This window comes from Polyodon spathula, chromosome 2, assembly GCF_017654505.1.
Source record: "Polyodon spathula isolate WHYD16114869_AA chromosome 2, ASM1765450v1, whole genome shotgun sequence".
NCBI classification, from domain to species: domain Eukaryota; kingdom Metazoa; phylum Chordata; class Actinopteri; order Acipenseriformes; family Polyodontidae; genus Polyodon; species Polyodon spathula.
Genome location: NC_054535.1, coordinates 12572686 through 12594348, shown reverse-complemented (window position 1 = coordinate 12594348; position 21663 = coordinate 12572686). Strand labels below are relative to the sequence as shown.

The 21663-nt window shown below is 38.7% G+C and overlaps 1 protein-coding gene across 1 annotated transcript in view; it reads left to right on the top strand.

The window, feature by feature from the left end:
- Window positions 1-4504: 4504 nt before the first annotated feature.
- LOC121330288 (actin filament-associated protein 1-like) overlaps window positions 4505-21663 on the top strand; it is a 78448-nt gene continuing 61289 nt past the window's right edge. Inside the window, exon 1 of the mRNA XM_041276710.1 lies at window positions 4505-4766. Within this exon, the coding sequence (XP_041132644.1) occupies window positions 4748-4766 (19 nt within the window). The 5' untranslated portion in view covers window positions 4505-4747. The remainder of the gene's footprint in view (window positions 4767-21663) is intronic.

Here is a 21663-nt window from a genome sequence, read left to right as displayed (position 1 = left end):
CTTTGTCAAACAATTAGTAGGAACTCAGTCTATCAATCAGTTAATCAATCAATCAATCAATCTTTATTTTATATAGCACCTTTCATAGTGGACCACCCACACAACCCGCTTTACATGATGCAGTAACAACAAGAAAATCTATAAGACTTTAAATACAGAGAAATACATAATACGTGATCCAGTAAAAAAAAAAAAAAAAAAAAAAAAGCATAATACATTAAATACAGCGGAAAGTGCATAATACATGAAATAGTATATTAAATACAGTGGGAAGTGCATAATACATGAGATAGTAGCAAAATATCAGTTAATAGCAGATACCAGGTTTAAAGAGCATGGAAAGCAAGAGAGAAGCCAAAGTTCTTGCTCAACCTTTTGCAGCATTAAAATCAATGTGAACATTAAAATCCACGCTCAGTCAGGAGAGTTACTATAATAAAAGTAAGAAAATACTTGGTTAACCAAACATGTAGTTTCTCCAGTTGGTCAGTTGCAGTTCTAATAATGAAAAAGGTTCTTAAAAGGGGGAGTTGTAGAATTATTCTCATTATTCGGGTTTCAGATATGACTTCCATGTTTGTTTGGAAAATGCTACTCACATTGTGTGTGTTTGTGTGTGTCTGTTATCACAACGGTGTTGCAAACCTGCACAACACATCCCACTGAAGTTGAAGAGCATCGGGAGACAAGCAAAAAAAAAACCTGCAAATGTTGTTCTTGCGATGCTATCACAATGTCACTTAGGTCAAAGAAGTTTATGAGAAATGAAACAGTAGTTCATTTGCTTATTTTTTATTAGTTCAACACTAGGAGATGAGGAAAGCTCAAATGAGCGCTATGGGTTTAGTAAAAAAAAAGAAAAAAAAGTTAGTTTTTATTGTCTGAAGACGCCAGAGCTTTTGGGTGAGTTTTAATGTGTAATAGATAACACTAGAAATGGTGCAACTCCATTGACCTAAACTTGCAAGACAATAAAATCAAATATGCAACATGGAAGTCAATATTAACAACATTGAAATCAGAGGGTTTTTGTGACACTGAAATATTATTGTGCATTTGTACATTATAGCACCAGACATGTACTGTCTTTGTTGTAAGACTTTCCCTTGTCTGATACAGACATTCAACAAGACATCATGCCTTGTATACATTTGTTAATTGGTGAATTTACATTTTGCTATAAAAATATAAAATGCATTTAACCACCAAATTCTTAACATCATTTCATTTAAATTAGTGATTGTATGTATTTGTAGCAAAGCAGCGTTCAGATTGGAGTATACATCCTGCTGTAACTAAGCTTTCTGTTGCTTTGCTGGTTTGCTAGAAAATGCTAATGTTCATCTTGCAATAAATGTTTAATTCACTATTTTGTCTATTATTACTGTAAAGAGAACATTAAAAAAAAAAAAAAAAAACGCACAGACACAAAAACACTGTTCATAGAAGCCACCTAGACAGACAACGTGAACAGGTTATGTGGTGTTGATCGCTAACATTAATGTCCATCTTGACACATTATTATTAGGCTTCCAAGCCAGAATGGCTGGGGAAACCTATTGTTATTGCAAAGATTTTTATTAAGTTTCTAAGCTGGCTTAAAAAGCCTGTTATTGTAAGAATTATTATTTTTTTTTTTTTTAATATTGTCTTTTTTCCTCCCAATTGTTCACAAGCGGTGTAACCCATCAACGTGAAACTTGGCGGGTATCATCACGTGTAGATTACTGTTCAGATGCAAAAATAAATGCGCTCCTGTGTCATCCAAGATGGCGGCCTGATGCATTTTTTCGAAAATCCTTTCAAAATCTTCTTGGTAACTAGTGAACCGATTGATCTGAAACTTTGCATATGTCATCAGCAACCAAACCTGCTTCAAGTTTGCAAAGCAGAACTTGCTGTGATAACTTTTACTATCAAAATGGCTGCCACCAAATTCACTGAAATGTGACTTAAACATCAAACTACTTCTATTTGAAAACCGTTTAACCTCCTAACTCTGAACTTGGTAGACATCATCCTGGGGACAATGGAATTCAAACAGGGAGAAACTGGGTTCTTTTGTAAAACAAGATGGCCGCCAAACCTACATTTTCTTCTTAAATTTAAAACTGCTTCAGTTGAAAAATGGTTTATTTAATTAACAAGCATCATCCCTGAGTCAATACAATTTACTTTTTGGTGTTAATGCGTAAACCAATATGGATACCTGATGCATTTCTTTAAAGAACCTTTCAAAATCTTTGGTCAAATGTAAAATTAACTTATAACTCATTTTAAAGTGCAGATAGCTTAACGGTTGCTCTGGAAAACATATAGTAAACCATATATATTTAATCCAAAAATGACCATGCCTGCGACCTTTGACCTCTCAAGTTAAAATGTAAAACTAGCTTCTAACTCCTTACAGTGTATATAGGTTAATGATTACTAGGGAACACAGATAGGAACCCATATGTGCTCTATCCAAAAATCACCTTACGTGTGACGTTTGACCTGACTAAGGTAAAACGTAAAACTAGCTTATAACTCCTCACAGTGCACATATGGTTATGGTTACTCTATAACACATTTAGGAACCCATATATGCTCTATTAAAAAAAAATATCTTGATCATGACCTTTAAGGTTAAATGTAAAACTAGCTTATAGCTCCTTACAGTATGTAGATAGGGCCATGGTTACTATGGTGTTTTAAGATATAAAGTATTGTGAGATAATGAACTAATGCAGTATTTTGAATTGAAACTGCTCCATAAAACTGATCTGTTGCTAACGCTTGTGCTGCAATGATACAGCTTGCCAAAATATCCAACTGGTACTGAGCTTGGAAGCTTTAAACTGCCCGGCAGTTCTAGTTATTATTATTATTATTATTATTATTATTATTATTATTATTATTATTATTATTATTATTATTAGATGCCTTTATCCAAGGCAACTACTATCAACATCCACATGGAAGTCAGAAGAATGATTTGGATACAGACAACTCCTATCCATTTTCCTTCCTGAGCGCCAGTTAAATTAACATAAAAAAACACGATTCACTGAACATAACACATGATTCATGAACAAAGAGTTATGGCTCAAAATTGCTTTAGTGTATCTGTGAATTGGCCTACTTAACAAATGTACTAATAAATCAGCACCAACAGGAAGTCTGCTCTGTTTAACATTATTCCTCCCACATTTACAAGATGAGTAAAAACAGAACTTGTATCTCAACAGTGACATAGGGATGGATGACGCAGCAAGCTAATTCACTAGCCTACCATGCCTTACACCCATGCTATATTACAGATATGGGTCCAAACTGTTAAGCCATAAATTACAAAACTGACACACATGCGGTACAATTGGACTGAACTGCTGTTTGCCATTGAGATGCGTCTCCTTGGTTCCTTGCCTCACTAGTTAGCATCATGCCTTTACTTTTTTGAGCACTGAATTCACAATGTCAAATAAACTACATATATGATCAGGGGCACCGGTTATACATTGCATGTATTTTTACTATGTGATGTTTGTTCGAAATAAAAGTGCATGATCAAAATAATATTTAAATCTATTCCTGAAAACCATTGCAACCTGCCCGGCTACACCCTCACCCCTGTACCTTGGTCCCCCCCAAACATACACACTGGATGTATTACAGGAATGCACATGCAAGAAGGCTTCAGTAGAATACAGAACATTAATTTTGTAAATGGTCCACCTCGAATATGCATGCATTTTTATCAAGCTTCTCTTGCTGTTTCCTGCCTCAAGTAGCATACAGCTGTTTGGCATTATAGTGCTTGAATTGTAGCTTGTTTGAAAAAGTAACCTCTCTGTGCTTTTGACCAGATAGCAGAAGAGTTAGATTACTGATCATGGCTTGTGTCCAAGAAGGAGTGCATGGGTTGAACAAGGAGATGATGTAATGGCATTACAAGAACAGAGCTTGTATGGGGAAGCTGTAGACCGTATACTTAAATAATGTTAATATGTCAATACATACATGCAATATCATAGAAACAGCTGACATTTAATTGAAATCATACATATCTATTTTTTTGGCATTACAGAGAAGCTGGACTTCAGCATCTTCTTATAAATGATTGCTGCAATATTAATGAAATAAAGTGAAATGATTCATTCCAACACAGTATCATACTATTGGAAAAACGTTACAAGGAAATTAGTGAGTGAGCATTATCAGTTGGTAGAAAATAACACCCACTGTTTTAGTAAATGTCTTTAGTATCTCTGTTGTAGCTGAACCAACATCGTTTTGGATATGTCAGCATCACAACGCTAAAATACAGAAATAAAATGCATACCTTATTTACAGTATTTGCCAAAAAATTTGAAATAAAGTTAATGACCGTCCAACGCTTGTTGTATAGATTGGCAAGTCTTCGGGTCCCACTGACTGGTGCTGAAAAATGTCATGTAGCCGGGTTTTCATTTTGTTTTTGTTTTTTTGTTTTTTTTTTCCCGCCTCCCCATTCTGACATTGGTGTTTGAAAAGAACAGTGGGGTCTGTGGTCGGCAACTAGAGCTGTCAGTCACGTCTCTGTTTAATTTATTTATTTTTTGACAGCTCGCTCGCGTTTCAATCTGGGACTGAGACTAACACACGAGAGGGGGAGGTGCTATGGAGCTTTGTTTCCAGCGGTCTGCTGCCTTTTCCATTGTACTCCCTTCTGTCATTGCCGAGAAAACAGAATAAAGACACCTGGAAATAAAACGAAACGCACAGAATGGAAAGGCGCACTAAAGGTACAGTCATTAAGCTTTGCTTAAGTTTGTTTTCTGTTCAGTGTTACTAAGTGAGAAATTAAACCTGAGCAGAAAGAATCGTGTACCCTTTTTTTAGGTACAATAACGAAAGGCAGAAATGAATGGCAATCATATCTTTTTTTGCTTTGTTTTGAGCTGCGCATATTGTTTGAGTTACTTTCTTAATGATGGTGATGGACAGTTGCCTTATTTGTTCATTTGCTTGTCTTTGCAGCCTAACATTAACAAACAGACTAAAATAAAATATTGTAAATAAATATTACAATATGAACACCACTGCATTTGGCAATATGAGTATAATAGGACTGTCGTTTTGTTTTTGTTTAGTTTTTCTTTCGATTTTACTGGATGCGCACATTTAATTGGATTTTTTTTTTAGGAGAAAACAATAAAAATCAGTTACAGTAGGTGGAATTGGAAAGAGTGTCATACACGGTGTAGTATTGTTAAACATCTATTGTATAATAGTAACGATTTAAAAGCACCGCCGTTATTGTATAGAAACCCCATAAGTAAATGTCTTGCAATTGGGCATTATCTCGTGAAGCGGTAATACCGTTAGCTAGGTACCAACAGAGTATATAGAGGTGTATCCGAATGGAGAAGCAACACAATGGATAACGTTGACAGTGACAGGGGGTCTTAGTGTTGCCAGGGGAATCTAATGATATCCTGATACTGCCGGTGACTTCGTGTTGATTGTGTATGCAGAGCACACAGCAGGGGTCTTCTGTAGCTGAAGGATGAAATTAAGTGTGTGTGTGTGTGTGTGTGTGTGTGTGTGTGTGTGTGTTTGCAGGGGGTGTACAGGAATAGAACAAATCTAATTAATTTAATACACTGGGGGCTGTGGTAGGTGCTATATACATACAAGTGTGGGATATTACGAATATGGAATATGGTTTAAACCAAATTCACAATGATTGTTCTTTATTTTACACCTAAGAATGGGTTTAAGCAATGATGACTGCCAGGACTAGGACTTGTTGTACAAGCCTTGCAGAAACACATTTTAGGGTAGTTTGAACTAATGCCCCACTGACAGTAGTCATTTTGCATTGGTAGTAAATTAATATTATTTGGGAAAAAATAGCCCTTCATTCAAAAGATAGCTAGTATTGCTACACAGAAACATTCAGCGTCTTCCCATTCTCACCTCTGCACGAAGCTGTATTTACAGACGCTAATGACATGCCTTTCTTACAGACAGTGTGCTGAGGCTTTACTAGTTGACATTTTAAATGCACGTGGTTACATCCTACAGGTAGCCATTACATATTTTTACATATTTTAATGGTTACTATCTGTAACCGCTATTTGCACAGGTTTAACTGAAACTCAGAAATGACTTCGCTTTTAGCTGAAATGTATGAAAACACAGAAGCATGTCACTGTGGTAAACATATGTTTAAAATTATAACATTTTTAAGAGAATCCAGAGAATTGGGCGATTGATGAAGATGCTGATGGAAAAGAGTATTCGGTTACACATGAAGTAACATTTATACTGAACTATGATGCTTTTATGTTAAAGGAATACATATAAAAGCAAGCTTTTATTAATATATACAGAGACAGCCATTGGTTTTAGATTTCTACAAGATTTGGAGGGGGAAAAACAATTAGAAACCTGTGTCTCATCACTATCGAAAGGGTAGACAGCACGGATTTGACTGGTGAGCAAGATGCTTCCTCAGTGATTACCAGCTCAATTTAGGAAAGCTGAGGAGGGAAAGTTGCAACAGCCCCTTCCCCATTAATGACCAATATAGTATAAAGACAAGTTTGTGCTACATGTAGTAGGTGTTTCTAGTTTTGGGTTCCACCGCTGTACATGTGGCTGGCCTGATATGTAATCCTAGGAACTGAAAGAGCAAGGCAGCTGCTGCTGAAATAAAAAAAAAAAGTATCAGTTATGTAGACCTATATTATGATGACATCACTCATGGACATCTGTGTGTGGTGAACGAGACAGTTTGAAATTAAACACAGACCATGGTGAAGGGGGTCTATCCTATGAATATATGAGGGCATTCTTCAGCAAAACATATCCAGGCATCTGGTGAGAAAGGCTGAATCGTTCAGAGAAATATTAGAGCAGAATTGTCATTTATTTTTCATTCCAGTGAATGACAAGCACATTGAAGAAGCAGCCAGCACCGTCCAGTTTCTTTGGTGACGGGTTAATTCAGGTTTCACTATATTTGTGTGTAAAATGTCATAGAAATCTGAAGCAGTGACATGACTTTGTGTAGCCCTTGACAGGGATCCAGCTCAAATGATACACATGGCTAAAACTGAATTATCCTCTCGCTTTTTCAAAATAAAGTTAGGGATGAAGATGCAGCATTTACCCGTCGCAACAAAAGTCGTCATCGTTATTCATCTTACACCTGCCCAAGCGATACACCTACACGTAGTTATAGAGACAAAATAGTCCTATGTGAGAAAGTTTTTAAAAAAACAAACAAGTATTTTCACTTAGCAGCCTTATTTTATTTAATGAAGCAGAAAATAGTTGTAGAAATATTTTTCTTATTTTTTTTAACATGAGTATTTCGCTCCATAATTTCGTATTCAGATATTCTACACAATGGTTGTTAGCATAACTGAAAACTACATGTACAACATCAGTGTGAATTCAAGTATTTTAATTAGACTAACAGATCTAGACTAGAGAACATGTAAAAACCATACAAAAATACAATAACAAACGGCACTTTATGCTTTCAACGAACACACAAAGGACAGCCAGTGAGAATCATGGATAAAAAGTTAACATCCTCCCCTCCAGGAGGAATGAAAGGAAGGGGTGTGAATCGACCTATCAGTGACTTGCTTTACTAACAAGCATGCGCTAAGACAAGAACTACCGAATCACTTACTCATCTGATTGCCTGTGTCTTTAAGGGTGCAATCTAGAGGCACTCTTGTTAGACAAAGTCAATGTTTCTAGCTGCCCATCCAAGACCTTTTGCTACCAGTCAGATTGACATTCGGCTTCAGTCTTTGCCCATCAACTACAGTAGCTTTTGAAACAGTCCCTGATGAGTACAGTGAATGGAAATGCTGAGATGGCATATACAGTTTGTGCCACCCATTTTGTAGATGTTACGGAGTCAGCCAGCGGAGTCTTCGCCAGTTGTCTTCTTTTCTAATTTTGTAGAACATTACCTATACAATGCCCTGCTTTTTCCATTGGCAGTTTATTCACCCGGTCGGCACAGTGTGTTCCTGTAATAAATACCCCTCCACCATCTGCACACCAAATGTTAAGTGCAAACATCAGTAAATTGCAGCAGCAATGGAAACATTCCGTCCATACAGTCTTAGATGTTGCATCTGCCATGTCAGTGGTTGGTATTGGAGTGTTTAGCATAAAAATAGTGCCAGATAATGTGCTATCAGCACGGCACAGTGCAATTTTTCAAAGAATTGTTTCCATCAGCACTAGAGTTGTGAATACTGGGTTTGGGAAGTCAGTCCCATTGCAGTGCTCTGGATATCGTGCAGGCAGCAGTGAGGGTCATTGACCAGAGTTTATGTAGCTGAGTTTACGGAATGTCTCATCTGCCAGTCTTTCAAAACAGGGCCTTTTTCTGTTAGCTTGTCTCATAATATTAAATGTTTGACACTTTAGGTGCTGTTGGTGGATTCCATGTAGAGAAACCAGGACTGCAGAAATAATAATAAAAAAAAAACTGGGGATTCCCTTTCTTTTTCTGGAAAAAAAAGCAATTTACAAGGAAAGTACCATATACTGTAGATTGAGAAACTAAGCCCTTTTCAAAAAGCAGCATGGCTATAGATGACATGCTGTTGGCTGTACAAGCAGATAAATATCACTAAGCCACTATAAAACAATTGAAAATGTTGGTACATTTTGCTTTTGTTTGATTTAGCTGTATTACAGTAAAGCACTTTAAGCTATAGCTTTGCTACCCAGCTGTACATACAGTATCATACCCAGATGTGAAGTATGCATGGCTTTGTTTATTTACTCAGGAATTCTTTCTGTAGAATAGCCCAGTTTAGATGTAACATCTGGAACCTAATTTCACCCACTTTTACAGATGTCTGGGTGGGACTAAGGCAAAAGGCAGACAAGTGACTTGCCCAAGTCAATATGAATAACAACACCAGTTCAACATGGAACTGCCTACAGTTCACGTTTCACTTAACTGTAACTTCAGCTCTAGATCATACGATAAATGAGAAGTGAATGACAAGGTTCTAATTTTCTTTGAGGGGTTCAGGAAAATCATAAATTACAAATACAAAGCTTGAGTGGTTTATGATGAAGTCACCAGAACCCTGGGCTGGATGGCGTAACCTAAAATCCTTTTTTTTTTTTTTTTTTATCATATGCTGTGTTAATCAAAAGACTTGTTAACATTCTTTAATCCTGGTGGGGTGGTTATGTATTTCTACTGTGCCACTCTTGTTGAAAATACAATGCTGTCCAAACAGGCTTTGCATTTTGTTTCTTTTAGGCCACATATGTCATTAGTGCAGAACTAGGTGCAGACACAGGAATATCCAGCTTTAAAGGCTTCATTTTAAAATATCGGACCTCAAGGCCAAGGACACCTTTAAAGCAACTTCCAGTGAACGTTTCTGAATAAAACAGCTGCAACAGCAGCATTCAAAGCTACTACAGTATGTGGTGGATATGAGGAGTCAGCATCAAAAGGGTTGTAGTTTTCCCATACAGATCAAAAGGGTTGTAGGTTTCCCATGCAGTATACTCCTACCTGTACTTTACTTGAGTAATGCCACATTTCTTTAAATAGAAAAAGCCGCACAAGGCCAATATTAATGTCATGTGGTCTCAATTCTTTTTGTGAGCTAAAATACAAGATGCTGATTGTAGGATCGTATGAAATCTTGGAATTGAGTACAAAGGTAAGCCTGCTACTAAACTGTTGCACAAGTCAGTTTGTGATATGGCAAAGGCGTTCACCAGGGGTTTATTCAGCAGATGTGGTAAGATGAGCCATTGAGAAAATTAGACCAGTTCCTAGATTGGTGCCTGATGCACTTACCACAGAGAGCTCTTCAGTAGGGAAAAAAAAAAAAAAAAAAAAAAACTGGGATACTTTCTAAAATTTGACAAATATGTACCAGTCTTGATCATAGTTTTGTCAATAGCAATTTCTAATAGTTTTATAGATCTGGCATTTTTCAAATCTGTCGCATTGCATCTGTGTCGCTTCAGGTGTGTACAGTCATATTGCTGCAAAAGTATGTTGTCACCCAACATTTTTCAACACATTTTTTAAATGCACATTTGTTAAAATACAAAAAAACTATTACAAAAAAGGCAAATATCTTGGTCACTACACTAGGTGGGGCGGTAGTTTACAGTATATTTCAATATTGTCCAGTAATGAAGTAATATAAAACCTGTCCTGTCTGCTGAACATGTACATGCATGTTTTATAATGTTAGAGCTGTGAGGAATCATGACAGCTGCACAGATGATAGTATGATTAAAGGTCAAAAGATATAATTACATTGTCTGTCTGTATTTGAGTTCCTTATAAATATTACCAGAACCATATGCCTGATGTACGATCTTAGTGTACTTCACCAGCTGCTTTTACCTAAGATTTTTGTCCTGGGGCTGTTCATACCACACATATGTTTTACTTCTTCATCACAGGGAGTAATCTCCCTGTATGATGCCTGTACCGTGTGCCAGTGAATAGAAGTGCTGGGAGCAATATGCTTTATAATTGAATTCTTGTACAGAATATAATACAGCTATTGGTATATAATAGATCATAAGGATGCACATGACAGATGTAATGTTTAATACAAGAACTAATTCAAATGGAATTGCCCTGAAGGCTTTTAATAAAGTGTCCTTTAACCCAGGTAGCTGATACCAATACATTCTCCTTTTCAATAATAATAATAAGAAGAAGAATGATGATAATAGTAATACAAACATGGCTCAGTTGGGTTCCATTCACTCCCTCAAAAAGAAAACAGCATCAGATTGAGGGAAAACAGCTATGTGTTGTTGTTCATTCCAGGTATGTGTGGACTCCCTATGGGTTTCCATTGCCTCCTCCAGTTTTCTCTGCTTGATAAGATAAACAGCTGTTATTGGAATTGAGACCCTGAAGAGAGAAGAGGCACAGTCGTATCCTGAGATCAGTCGTTAACAAAATAAAATCAAAAGTAAAAATAAAATACTTAAATCGCTATATTTAATTAAGTTCCACATCTTAAATATTTTGTCAGTGTTAGACCCTCAGTCTAAAATATGTGTCTTGGTAACCAAAAAACATGTTGCCATATGCAGTATTTCGAGGACCTGTACAGCAGTATCCACTTCATGGTAGTGTACATTCTCTCTCCTGAGTCCTGTCGATGTTACCACAAAGCTTTAGTACAGCACCACCTAATCTTAGTTTTCATTGGTTTTCAATGGGTTGCCTGTTTACATTCTGTAATGAAGTAAAATCTGTCTAAGAAGTGAGGTGGAAAAAAACATGTTGTTGCAACCCCAAAGCTAATTTCATTTTGTCACCTGCGAAACGGGGTGGATAGTACTATAGTTAGTTACCTTGTTCATTTCTTGTTAAAATATACACATTGTGATGTGGTCTGGAGTAAGTTGTTGACTGCATCTTACTTGTCCTGTGTGGAATCCAAGATGAAGGGTTGACATATTGAATTGTTTGTTTTAACAGGATAAACATCAGATAAATGATTTGTTTAGACTCTGTTGTCTCACTGATTTTCACCCATCTAACCTAAGCTAATGAACATAGCCACTACATGGTCTGGTTTAAAAGGATTGTGGTAATTTACCATACATATTTTATAATGCTATGAAATTGGAAGGAAGATTTAAGTACTAGCTGCTGTTTAAATGTAGACACTTGAGATTCAAGAAGATATAATTGAAAATCACAGCTTAAACAATGTGTAACTATGACAGAAATACTATGAGTTCTGGTGATAAATCTAAAGAACGGGAGGAGAAGTATCTGGAAGGGCTGGCCTGACAGTTCGATTCCGGGACCGGGAAGTGGGTCAGCCTGGAAAGAAGCGAGACTCTGTTGTAAGACCATATTGACCTGAAAGGTAAACGAGGGGCATCTGCAACCGTTCACCTAGATGTCATGCAGGATTACATATAGGGGCCAGGGTAGCGCTGATCTTTTCCTTCGTTTGGGTTAACGTTAGGAGAGAAGGATTGAGAGAGGAGCTCTCAGAGAGTATTTGTGAAGAGTGTTATACGTGTTGTGTGTTATTTCTGTCTGTCTGTAATTGTCTGTCTTTGTCGCGCTAATAGACAGTTAACGCACACCTCTGGAGCTGTCAAAAGGAAAGCACTATCCGGAGCACCACTGTACTGAGCACCTGCACGTTTTCGATCACCCAGGACTGGTGACCATGCTGTTGTTTTTGTTCTGGACTGTGCCCTTGTTTTCATTATCTCCGTGCTTTACACATTGTTGTGTATTGCCGGGGATTTATTATTTGACGGTCACCAGACCTGAAAAAAGAGCAATAAAGCATTTATTCACTGAATCACCGTTGTCTGTTCATCACTCCTGCACCGCATCACCGCTACACCTGTTCTCCTTACCAGCCACTTTGCCACAGTAACCAATAAGGAAGTCACAACTACCTTGAGAATTGGGTACAAACAAGAAAATAGGTTTGCCATCCAAAACTATCTCCCTATCTTAAAATGTCCTTAACAAATAAAATAGTCTAATGATTGATTGTTGCCTTGTATGCTGTTGAATTACTTTCAATGCATGCTAAATGGTTGCACATGGGCAGATACTTTGGTATAAGAAATACATTTGGTTTGGATGCCAGGTTAAAAATAATGATATTATAAGCCCCTTTCACACTGGCATCATCTACCCAGGTCAGAGCCTACCCGGGCAGGACCCGGTGTCATGCGGATCGGGTACATGATTTCGCACTGCTTTTGATAAAGCAGGGTTGACCTGGGTGACAGACACAAGTACACAATATGCGTATCAATGCCCCGAATGCAGCTTGTTATTGATGCTTCCATCCAAGCGTCTCTGGATTGAACCATCAGTCCAGATTTTGATTAGAGCAATTGTTTCTAAATTCCTGCTGCTATCTGGCTCATGCTGTGTCTCAATCAACAACAATATGGCTAAACGTAAATAAACAGAAATGTTCTTTGTGGAAGTGAAACCTTCATGCAGGCATGGCTGTTTCTTATTGCGTTGGCTCACAAACTGCCGTCAAGTATTTTATCTCGCTCAGCCCGGGTCAAAGCATGAGGTGGGTTGCTGGGACCCAGGTACATTGTTTCACACTACACAGTATTGTGACCCGGTTAGCCAGAACCCAGGTCCGGACCCAGGTGAGAAAGAACATAAGAACATAAGAAAGTTTACAAACGAGAGGAGGCCATTCGGCCCATCTTGCTCGTTTGGTTGTTAGTAGCTTATTGATCCCAAAATTTCATCAAGCAGCTTCTTGAAGGATCCCAGGGTGTCAGCTTCAACAACATTACTGGGGAGTTGATTCCAGACCCTCACAATTCTCTGTGTAAAAAAGTGTCTCCTATTTTCTGTTCTGAATGCCCCTTTTTCTAAACTCCATTTGTGACCCCTGGTCCTTGTTTCTTTTTTCAGGCTGAAAAAGTCCCTTGGGTCGACACTGTCAGTACCTTTTAGAATAAAAAATAGAATAGGTAGAAGTACCAGTGTGAAAAGGGCTGTGACAGAAAGTTACAGAAAGCATGTGGTATTTTTTACTGATGTGCATGCATCCACTAGGAACATAGTGTTGCAAGGGGAGCAGGTTCGTGGGTACACTCTGGTGTACCAGTGTACTGTACTTGGGAGGTTAGACACCTGACAACTATATTGAGGCTACAGAAGTGCTTTCATTTTCTGAGTTTTAAAAAGTCACCAGAATGTAATGACTGAAACAGAAAAAGAGAAGAAGAAAATAATAGTTAACCTGCTGTTAGAGAGATATTTCCCTCCTTATCCAAAATAGTCTTCAAGTACAGGTTTGGGTTATTATGCACGCTGATGGTGTCACAGTCCTCTGCAGTCATCTTTTTTTTTATCTGTCACTTCCAACTGCACTTTCACAGCCTTCTACTGCTTAGCTGACCACATGCCACTTCACAGATAATGAAACAAATAATGCCAGCAACACATGATCAAAACAAACAGTCACATGCATATAGTTTGACTTGTAAATTTGAATGTTTATTGGTGAAAGAATTGCATAAAAAGGGAATAAAAAGGGCTCAGATTTGTGACCTGTTCAATTTCAAGGTAATTTTAGCTCCTTACCAAACATGTGTTCTGAGTTTACAAACAGCTTTTATATATTAGCCTCTAATTTGTTTATTTTTGCAAATGTTTTAAACAAGCAGCTAGAATCATTGAAAACCAGGTTTCAATGTGCCATTCTGGTTAAGTGCAGTAATGAATGAGATGAGAGTGAAAGGGATCTTTGATGATCTTGATGAGGTACGATCATGCCTAACCCAGGTCAAACCACAAGTGCAAATTCTAGGATTTTTTTTTTTTTTTTTTTTATGTCAGCTAGAGAGGCCAGGTTAGAGCAAAGAACATGTCTGTCTCTCCCAAGCTATGGGGGTGCCAGGCAATTCATAACATCTGTGCTAAATTCATAGAACATTTACAAATCCAGGTGTTTACTGAAGGTATTTCTTGCTCCCGGGTAATCTGAGTAGGGTTTTGTTTGTCAGCTTCTTTATCATCCTGGGTATACGGCTCATTTACTCAGCTTAAGTTAATATGGGGTGGCTTTTGAAAAAAAACGTACCCCTTTGACTGCGATTCAATGTTTTCACTTTGTAAGTCTTAGAAAACATTAGCCCTCTATTTTTTTCTGCTATGTACTGTACAGTGCTTTGTGCTACTTTTATATAAAAGCGCTGTATAAATGCAACAAATAAATAAATAAATACATAAAATAAACCTTATATGTATGGACTCCTGTGATATCGTAATGCATTGCACATACACAATGTGAAGATCTAATGAGTAAACCAATAAAGACAGCTATATGAAATTTCCCAGTGTTGATATCAGAACAGGGTTTTTTTTGTTTTTAACGGGGAAGCGAGGAGCCATGTATTTTAAAGTGGTCGTCCGACAAGTTCAAGCATTGTATCCTCACATTGTAAAATGTGTCACTTGAGGCTAGCTGGTTGAGGAATTTTGAGAATACCGATATGCGTGTTTGACAGGGTGAAAGGTACCTGTCTATTTTTAAGCCTGTTCTAACCATGGCGCTGTAAATATTAGAGATTTTGTATTATTGATGTGTTTTCTATGCCCATTTCTGCCAAAGCCGTTTAGTTTTATTGATTGTTTAAACTTTCATTTAGTTTTTTTTGTGTAAATAAAAGTGCCCTTTGGCATTTCAAACAAGTGTATTTTTGTCTGTGTGATCACATCCTGCCTGACTAGTCGGCTGCCCTTTCACAGCATTTGTTCTTCATCATCTTGAACCTGTCTGTTGAATGGGCTGCTGACAACACAGTGTGGTTCATGGCGCAGGCGCTGTACTGAGATATTTGCCAATGAGTCACATCTTCAGTGGTTTAATAGTCTTTGTACTGTACTGGAATACAGGTAACTGGAATTTGTAAAAGAAAAGACTGTTTACGTGACCAAAAGGATGTGATATCCTGGATTCCCTAACTCTGCCCAGGCAATTTGTATTTTTTTTTTTTAATAGTTGGGTAGCTGTGATGATCCTCAATTTAATCAAGCTAGTAATTTGTATGCAGTTGTTGTCTATGGATTTGTCCAATGGCGACTGCAGACAGCTAGTATGCAAGCAATAACCTGCTCCAAATGCTCTTTTCATTGAAGCCTCTTATGTTTTCTTCCTATGTACAATGGTTCCTGTACACTGATTGGGAGCTAAAGGAGCAGGGCTGACAATTGAAAAAGGCACTGTTCTTGTAATCTGACAATACCAAATACAGAAAATCCAGTTCATGGTACTGTACATGAACTAAACTTCCTAGGAGTAAGGATGTTTAGTTTAAAATATTTTACTTCATCCACTGAACTATTGAACTTCTCTTACAGAGATTCACACCGTTTCTCCATTTTTGGAAAACTGTTTGCCGAAATGAAGCTTAATCATTAACATCCAGTGCTTCCCACACAGTCATCTTTGGAAAGGATACTGCTACCTTTCTTGTTTTGGCAAGACCCTCACTATTAAAATGTTTAACTTTCAATGTCTTGATAAATTAAACATTTAAATCAACATAAGAAAGTTTTAAACATCACCCCTTATTGCATTTTTTCAGGTAAGGATAACACATACATGGATTAGACATAAAATTACAAACGCCTGTCAGCTGTTGTATGTTAGAGAATATATCCTCCCTCACATGAGAAATAATGCAAATGGAATTTGTGAAAATACACACAAGCTGTATTCTTTTATATATACAAGCTGACTTTCACTGTTTCAAAACAGTTTCACTTACAATGGATAAGACAGCTTTTCTGACCAGATGTATAGTGCATAAACAGTGAATGTTGGCTTGTGATTCAATGCTGCAAGATATTTAGCGAAGAGCCATCTTCACATGGTGTAACAAAACAATTCCATAATTCTTAATAGTAGTGCACTTCTATTAGCTATTTTGAAAGAAACACGTTAAAGAAATTGTGTACTACGCTACTATAGGTTAAAGAGATCTCTGTTTGAATTGAGTAGAATTGTCCCCACCCCTTCTTTCTTGTCATAAACTAACCAGCTGCCTCCCCTAATGACTGAGGGTTTGCAGCCAATAACATGCTTTGAACCTAAAGACACTGCTGAGGCTTACTGATAGTAAGGCAAGCAAACAGACAACTTTTGTGTACCCTAGTGTGGTGCCAGATGCACTGGCATACCGTGACTTCTTTAGCCAGGCATGCAACAACTTTTACATTACATAAAAACATTTTCTAACATGCACTGGGAATATAAAAGACACATGCTTACCTTAATTTTCTACTGGAATCGAAATTCCTTTTGTCTTTTTTCAGAAACTCCTCAGTCACTAAACTAGAAATCCGGTAGGTGGCGTAGATTCCTAAGCAGCTCCTTTTCAATCGTCACTGAGGCTCAGCTGGACAGGCGTTCACCGGCCTCGGTGTTCCGTGTGAATGTCTCTATCCACTTTACAGTTGAAAAAGATCTTTCCACTGTAGGAATATTTAGAATTCATGCTGCCAGAAAAGCAAGTTTGCAAGTCCAGCGTATGCATCGTTTTATACAGGACAAACGCACCTTTACCTTGCAGCTGATCTGTTATACACAGCACACAGTTCAGCACGAAACCGACTACTGTCAAAAACATTTGGATATGATGCCTCCAGAGATTTCATAGCATCAACCAGAAAGTGTGTCTGGAACTTTGTGATTCTTTTTGGATTCAGCAACTGGACAATGTTTTGTATATATGTAATAAAATAGCTGTTTTTTTTTTGTTTGTTTTTTTGTTTTTTTTTTATTGCCATGCGTGAATTTGTTTAAAAAATATTGTGAATTTTCCAGGCCCTTAGATATGACTGCTGACATAATGCTCTTTCCTATCAGCCATTTTCTGTTTTTTTTTCTTTGCTTCCAAATAAGACCAATTTGAAATCGTATTTATTTGTGGACTCTTTTAGAGCAGACGCAGCTGTTCTGCTGCTTCATGAATCTCATTTTAATATCACAGACTTCATTTAAAAATGAGCCCCACCTACAATTTGCCCATGCATACAATTAAGGCTTGACACGCCAAAATGCTAATGAGTGGCGGAGCGCATTGCACAGCGGAGTACATTTTGGTGGAGCTAACATGGCCTTAACTTGCCAAAACTGTCAATCGTAAGGCTGGCGTAAACTCAGCGCTATGGCCTTAATGCCATCACAAACGCTTGATACCCGCATTGTTGCTTTTATCTCTACATATTTCGCATTGTATGCGTTTTTACTAGGGCCGATTAATCAACTAAAGAGTTGATCACAGAATATTTTTTTTTACAACTTAATCCTGCAGAATTACATTTTTTGACAATCATTAGTGAGCAGAGGGGGCACATAAATATGCTAGGGTAAGCAGTGTAAGAAAAGCTGAATTTGGTGCGATATTGCTAATGTTAGAGACCGTTATTGAGAATTATTTTGAGAACTTTGGAGTAATATTTAGAATTGCTTTTTTGCAAGTTATATAAAAAAAAATGTAATCAGACAATGGCGACATTGTAGTTGATTTGGTTACGAATCAATTTTCAAGAAGAATTTTCTCTGAAAAATTGGAGATTGTTAAAAAAAAAGAGAGGTACACCACAAATACTGACACAGGAAGGGAACGGATATACTCTTCCAACATACAAATTATAAAAGGTATCCATGGCTTACCAATAGCTGTCAATTGAAAAATTTATACTGCTGGAACTGTCTTTTGTTCAGTACAGAAAAGACGATATGGAACAGCACTGGCTGTAACCATCTAGGCAGTATAACGAAGTCAGCACAAAAACATGAGCACTCCTAAAGTCACTTGCAAGCCACTGTAAGACTAAAACCTCTGGACAAACCCGGATTGATGTTCAACTGGATGAGCAGAAGTGTAGGGATACAATACATTACAATAAGCAAGTAAGAAAAAAATCTCAAATGCTTGATTGATTCTGTTGTTTACCTTGGCAAGCAAGAACTGGCATTCAGAGGGCATGATGAAGGCACCAGTTCCTTAAATAGAGGTAATACCTGCAATTACTTTGTCTGATTTCTGACTATGACAGCAATCACTTGTCAATTGGGTACCTTTAATAAGATTCAGAATGAAGAAAAGCAGAAGTACAGGAAGCCAAGTAGGAAGCTGTAATGATAAATTAAACAGCTGGTGATGGAAATGCAGATGTCTTGTGTTTTCAGGATGTGACTGACAGTGGTCCGAAAGAATGGTTGTTCTGTGATATTTACTAAAATATAAATAATAATAATAATGGTTTTAAAACGACCAAATTCCCATTGAGCTTATTCTTTTTTTAGCTTGTATTGAATTTTAGTATTACTATGCCAGACCGCCGCTACATGATCGTTACCTTTATTAAAAATGAGCAGGGATTAATCTACCGATTGATCAACTAATGCCCATAAATTAACCGATCATAATTTTTTATTGTTAGCCCTAGTTTTTACGCATTTTGTATGTGATGTTTAAGTGAATCGCCGTAATAGGGTTTCTATTTATGCGTATTTGTGTGCACTACAGCCTGCTGCTAATTATGTCCCCGCTGTGGCCCTGAGCCAGTGGCTAGAGTCACTCCTTCCCAGCTGACTTTGTGCTCTCCCCCCTGCTGCATGAGCTTATTTTCATTCTTATTTTTTCTAATTAGCATCATACAAGAAGTTTGATATCATTTATATAATTGTTAATTACTGTTTTTTGTTGAGAAAATCTTATTAATTTATATCTTAATCTCATTGTGTTATTTCAGTTTTTTTTTTACAGATACCACACGCAGACCTGTCTGTAACGTGGTGCTCAGCACATGTGCAGTAAGAGCAGCTGCTGGGCTCAGCAACATGGTACCAGACCGAGATACACCCTTTGACTTGTTGTTGCTTGCAATTACAACCACAGTATTTCGATGCCATTTTGGTGACCAGCTATTTTAGCATCACCATTGCAAAGGCTGTTAGTTAATTCTAACAAGCAAGCTTCCCTCAGCCTCATGTTGGTACTGACAGTGGTTTTGCCAGTGGCTTTTACAGGTAGGGATTCTTTGAACTTTCCAGCCCACGGTGAGTGCGACTCAGTGGACCCGTAACGAACCGGTACCCAGTGCCAAACCAAGCGATAAGTGTGACCCAGTTGACCAGTACCAACCCGGTACTGAGGCCAATGACCAGCATCCGATCCCAACCCAGTACTGAACCCGTACCGAATCAGAACTGAGGCTACTGCACCGGCACTGAAATGGCGTTGACCCGGTTCCAACCCAGTTCTGAACTGGTACCAAACTGGTCCTGAACCGGTACTGACTCGGTGTTAAGTACACCAAACCTGTGCAGAACCGACCCTGTACTGTCCCGGTACCAATCCAGTACTGATCCAGTGCCGAACCCATACTGAACTAGTGCCAAACAGACCCTGTTCCGAAACAGTGCCGAACCGGTGCCAAAGCCACCGAACCAGTACAGAACCAAATTGGTGCCTACCAGGTTCTGAACCGGTACTGACATGGTGTTTAGTACACTGAACCAACCCAATTCCATGGTGGTACTGACCTGGTGCCGAAGTCACTGAACCGGCCCCACTCAGGTCTTGACCCATCCAGTCGATATATAACAGGGAGACCCAATCCTGGTCCTGGAGGGCTGGTGTCCTCCTGGCTTTTGTTCCATCTGTCCCCTAAATTACTTAATTGGACCAATCAAACACTTATTAGAAGCTTAATTGGTTCAATTAAGCAATTTAGTGCACAGTTGAAACAAAAACCAGGAGAGACACCGGCCCTCCAAGGCCAGGATTGGGCACCCCTGATATATAAGCAGATCGAGGCAACACTTGTACAACCCTATACTGTACATTGCATTGCTTGCTCCTTGCAGGTTCTATCCCTGTGAGACATGCAATGCCAGTCTGCCTATGGAGGACAAGCACAACACGTGCCCATCCTGCCTGCGGCCAGAGCATGCCAAGGAGGCACTGGTTAATCGCAGCTTCTGCAAATTTTGTGCCCATTTCTCTAAGCGGACGCTTGAGAAGAGGTTATCCTGCAGATCTAATGAAGTTCTGCATCCCTTACTATCCTTACTCCTGCTCAGCACTCTCCCCCATCACCCTGTCTTGGAGAGGTTGCTGCGTCCTCACCCCAGGGCTCTGCGCCAAGGGAGAGCGGACGAATTGCCATTGGATGTCTTGCTATCTGGCTTCTCCCTAGCTCCATGTGCCTTCTCAAAGTGCATGGAAGCTATTTTGGCTCCACTGAGACTCAAAGGCATCAGAGTACTGGACAGCTGAGTCTCCAGCACAGGCAGATGCCCAGACGGAAGTTGTCACCAGCCACCTTCAACGGTTGGGCCTTATGGTGAATCATGTGAAGAGTCAGCTCACACCTTCCCAGACAGCCTCCTATCTCGGAGTGTGCTTGGACTCCTGGCCATGCTGGCCACTCTGTCGGATGGCAGATTGCTGAGAATAGCCGCCTGCTTGGAGCTCTTTCAGCTCAATAGAGCTCACATGGTAGTGACGTTCCAGAAACTTCTGGGCCTGATGGCAGCAGCTTCCCAGACCCTTCCATTGGGTCCTGCACATGTGCCCTCTGTAGGCCTGGTTCACCTACAGGGTCTTCCAGTCTACAACCATTGACAGAGTCCTGCCTCTATCTAAGGGTACTGTCTTGGTGGAAAGAGCAGGCCCATCTACGCCTAGGCGTAGTGTCACCAGAAGGGTGGTCATCACCACCTACACATCCAGTTTGGGCTGGGGCGCTGTGTGGAATGGCTGGCGTGTACAAAGTGTGTGGAAATCCCCATGGTAGGGTCTCCACATCAATGTTTTATGCTTTTTATCTAGCCTTGCAGAACTTTTTACATGAGGTTCAAGGGACATCATGCCCTTGTGACTGCTTGGGCATACTCACCCATTCAGTAACAGCTACATTTCATAATTGAAATACAAATGTAACCTTTAACCTTCCAGGTCGCTGTTTCCATTATTTACAGCAGGCTTGAAGAAAAAATTACGCTGAGATATGTGACTGCAGTGGCAAGGAGAAGCAAATGTCTCTTACTCATGAAAGCGTACTAGTTATAGTTTTAATGTCATATGTAGCTTGAGCTTTTGAACTGTACTCTGCTG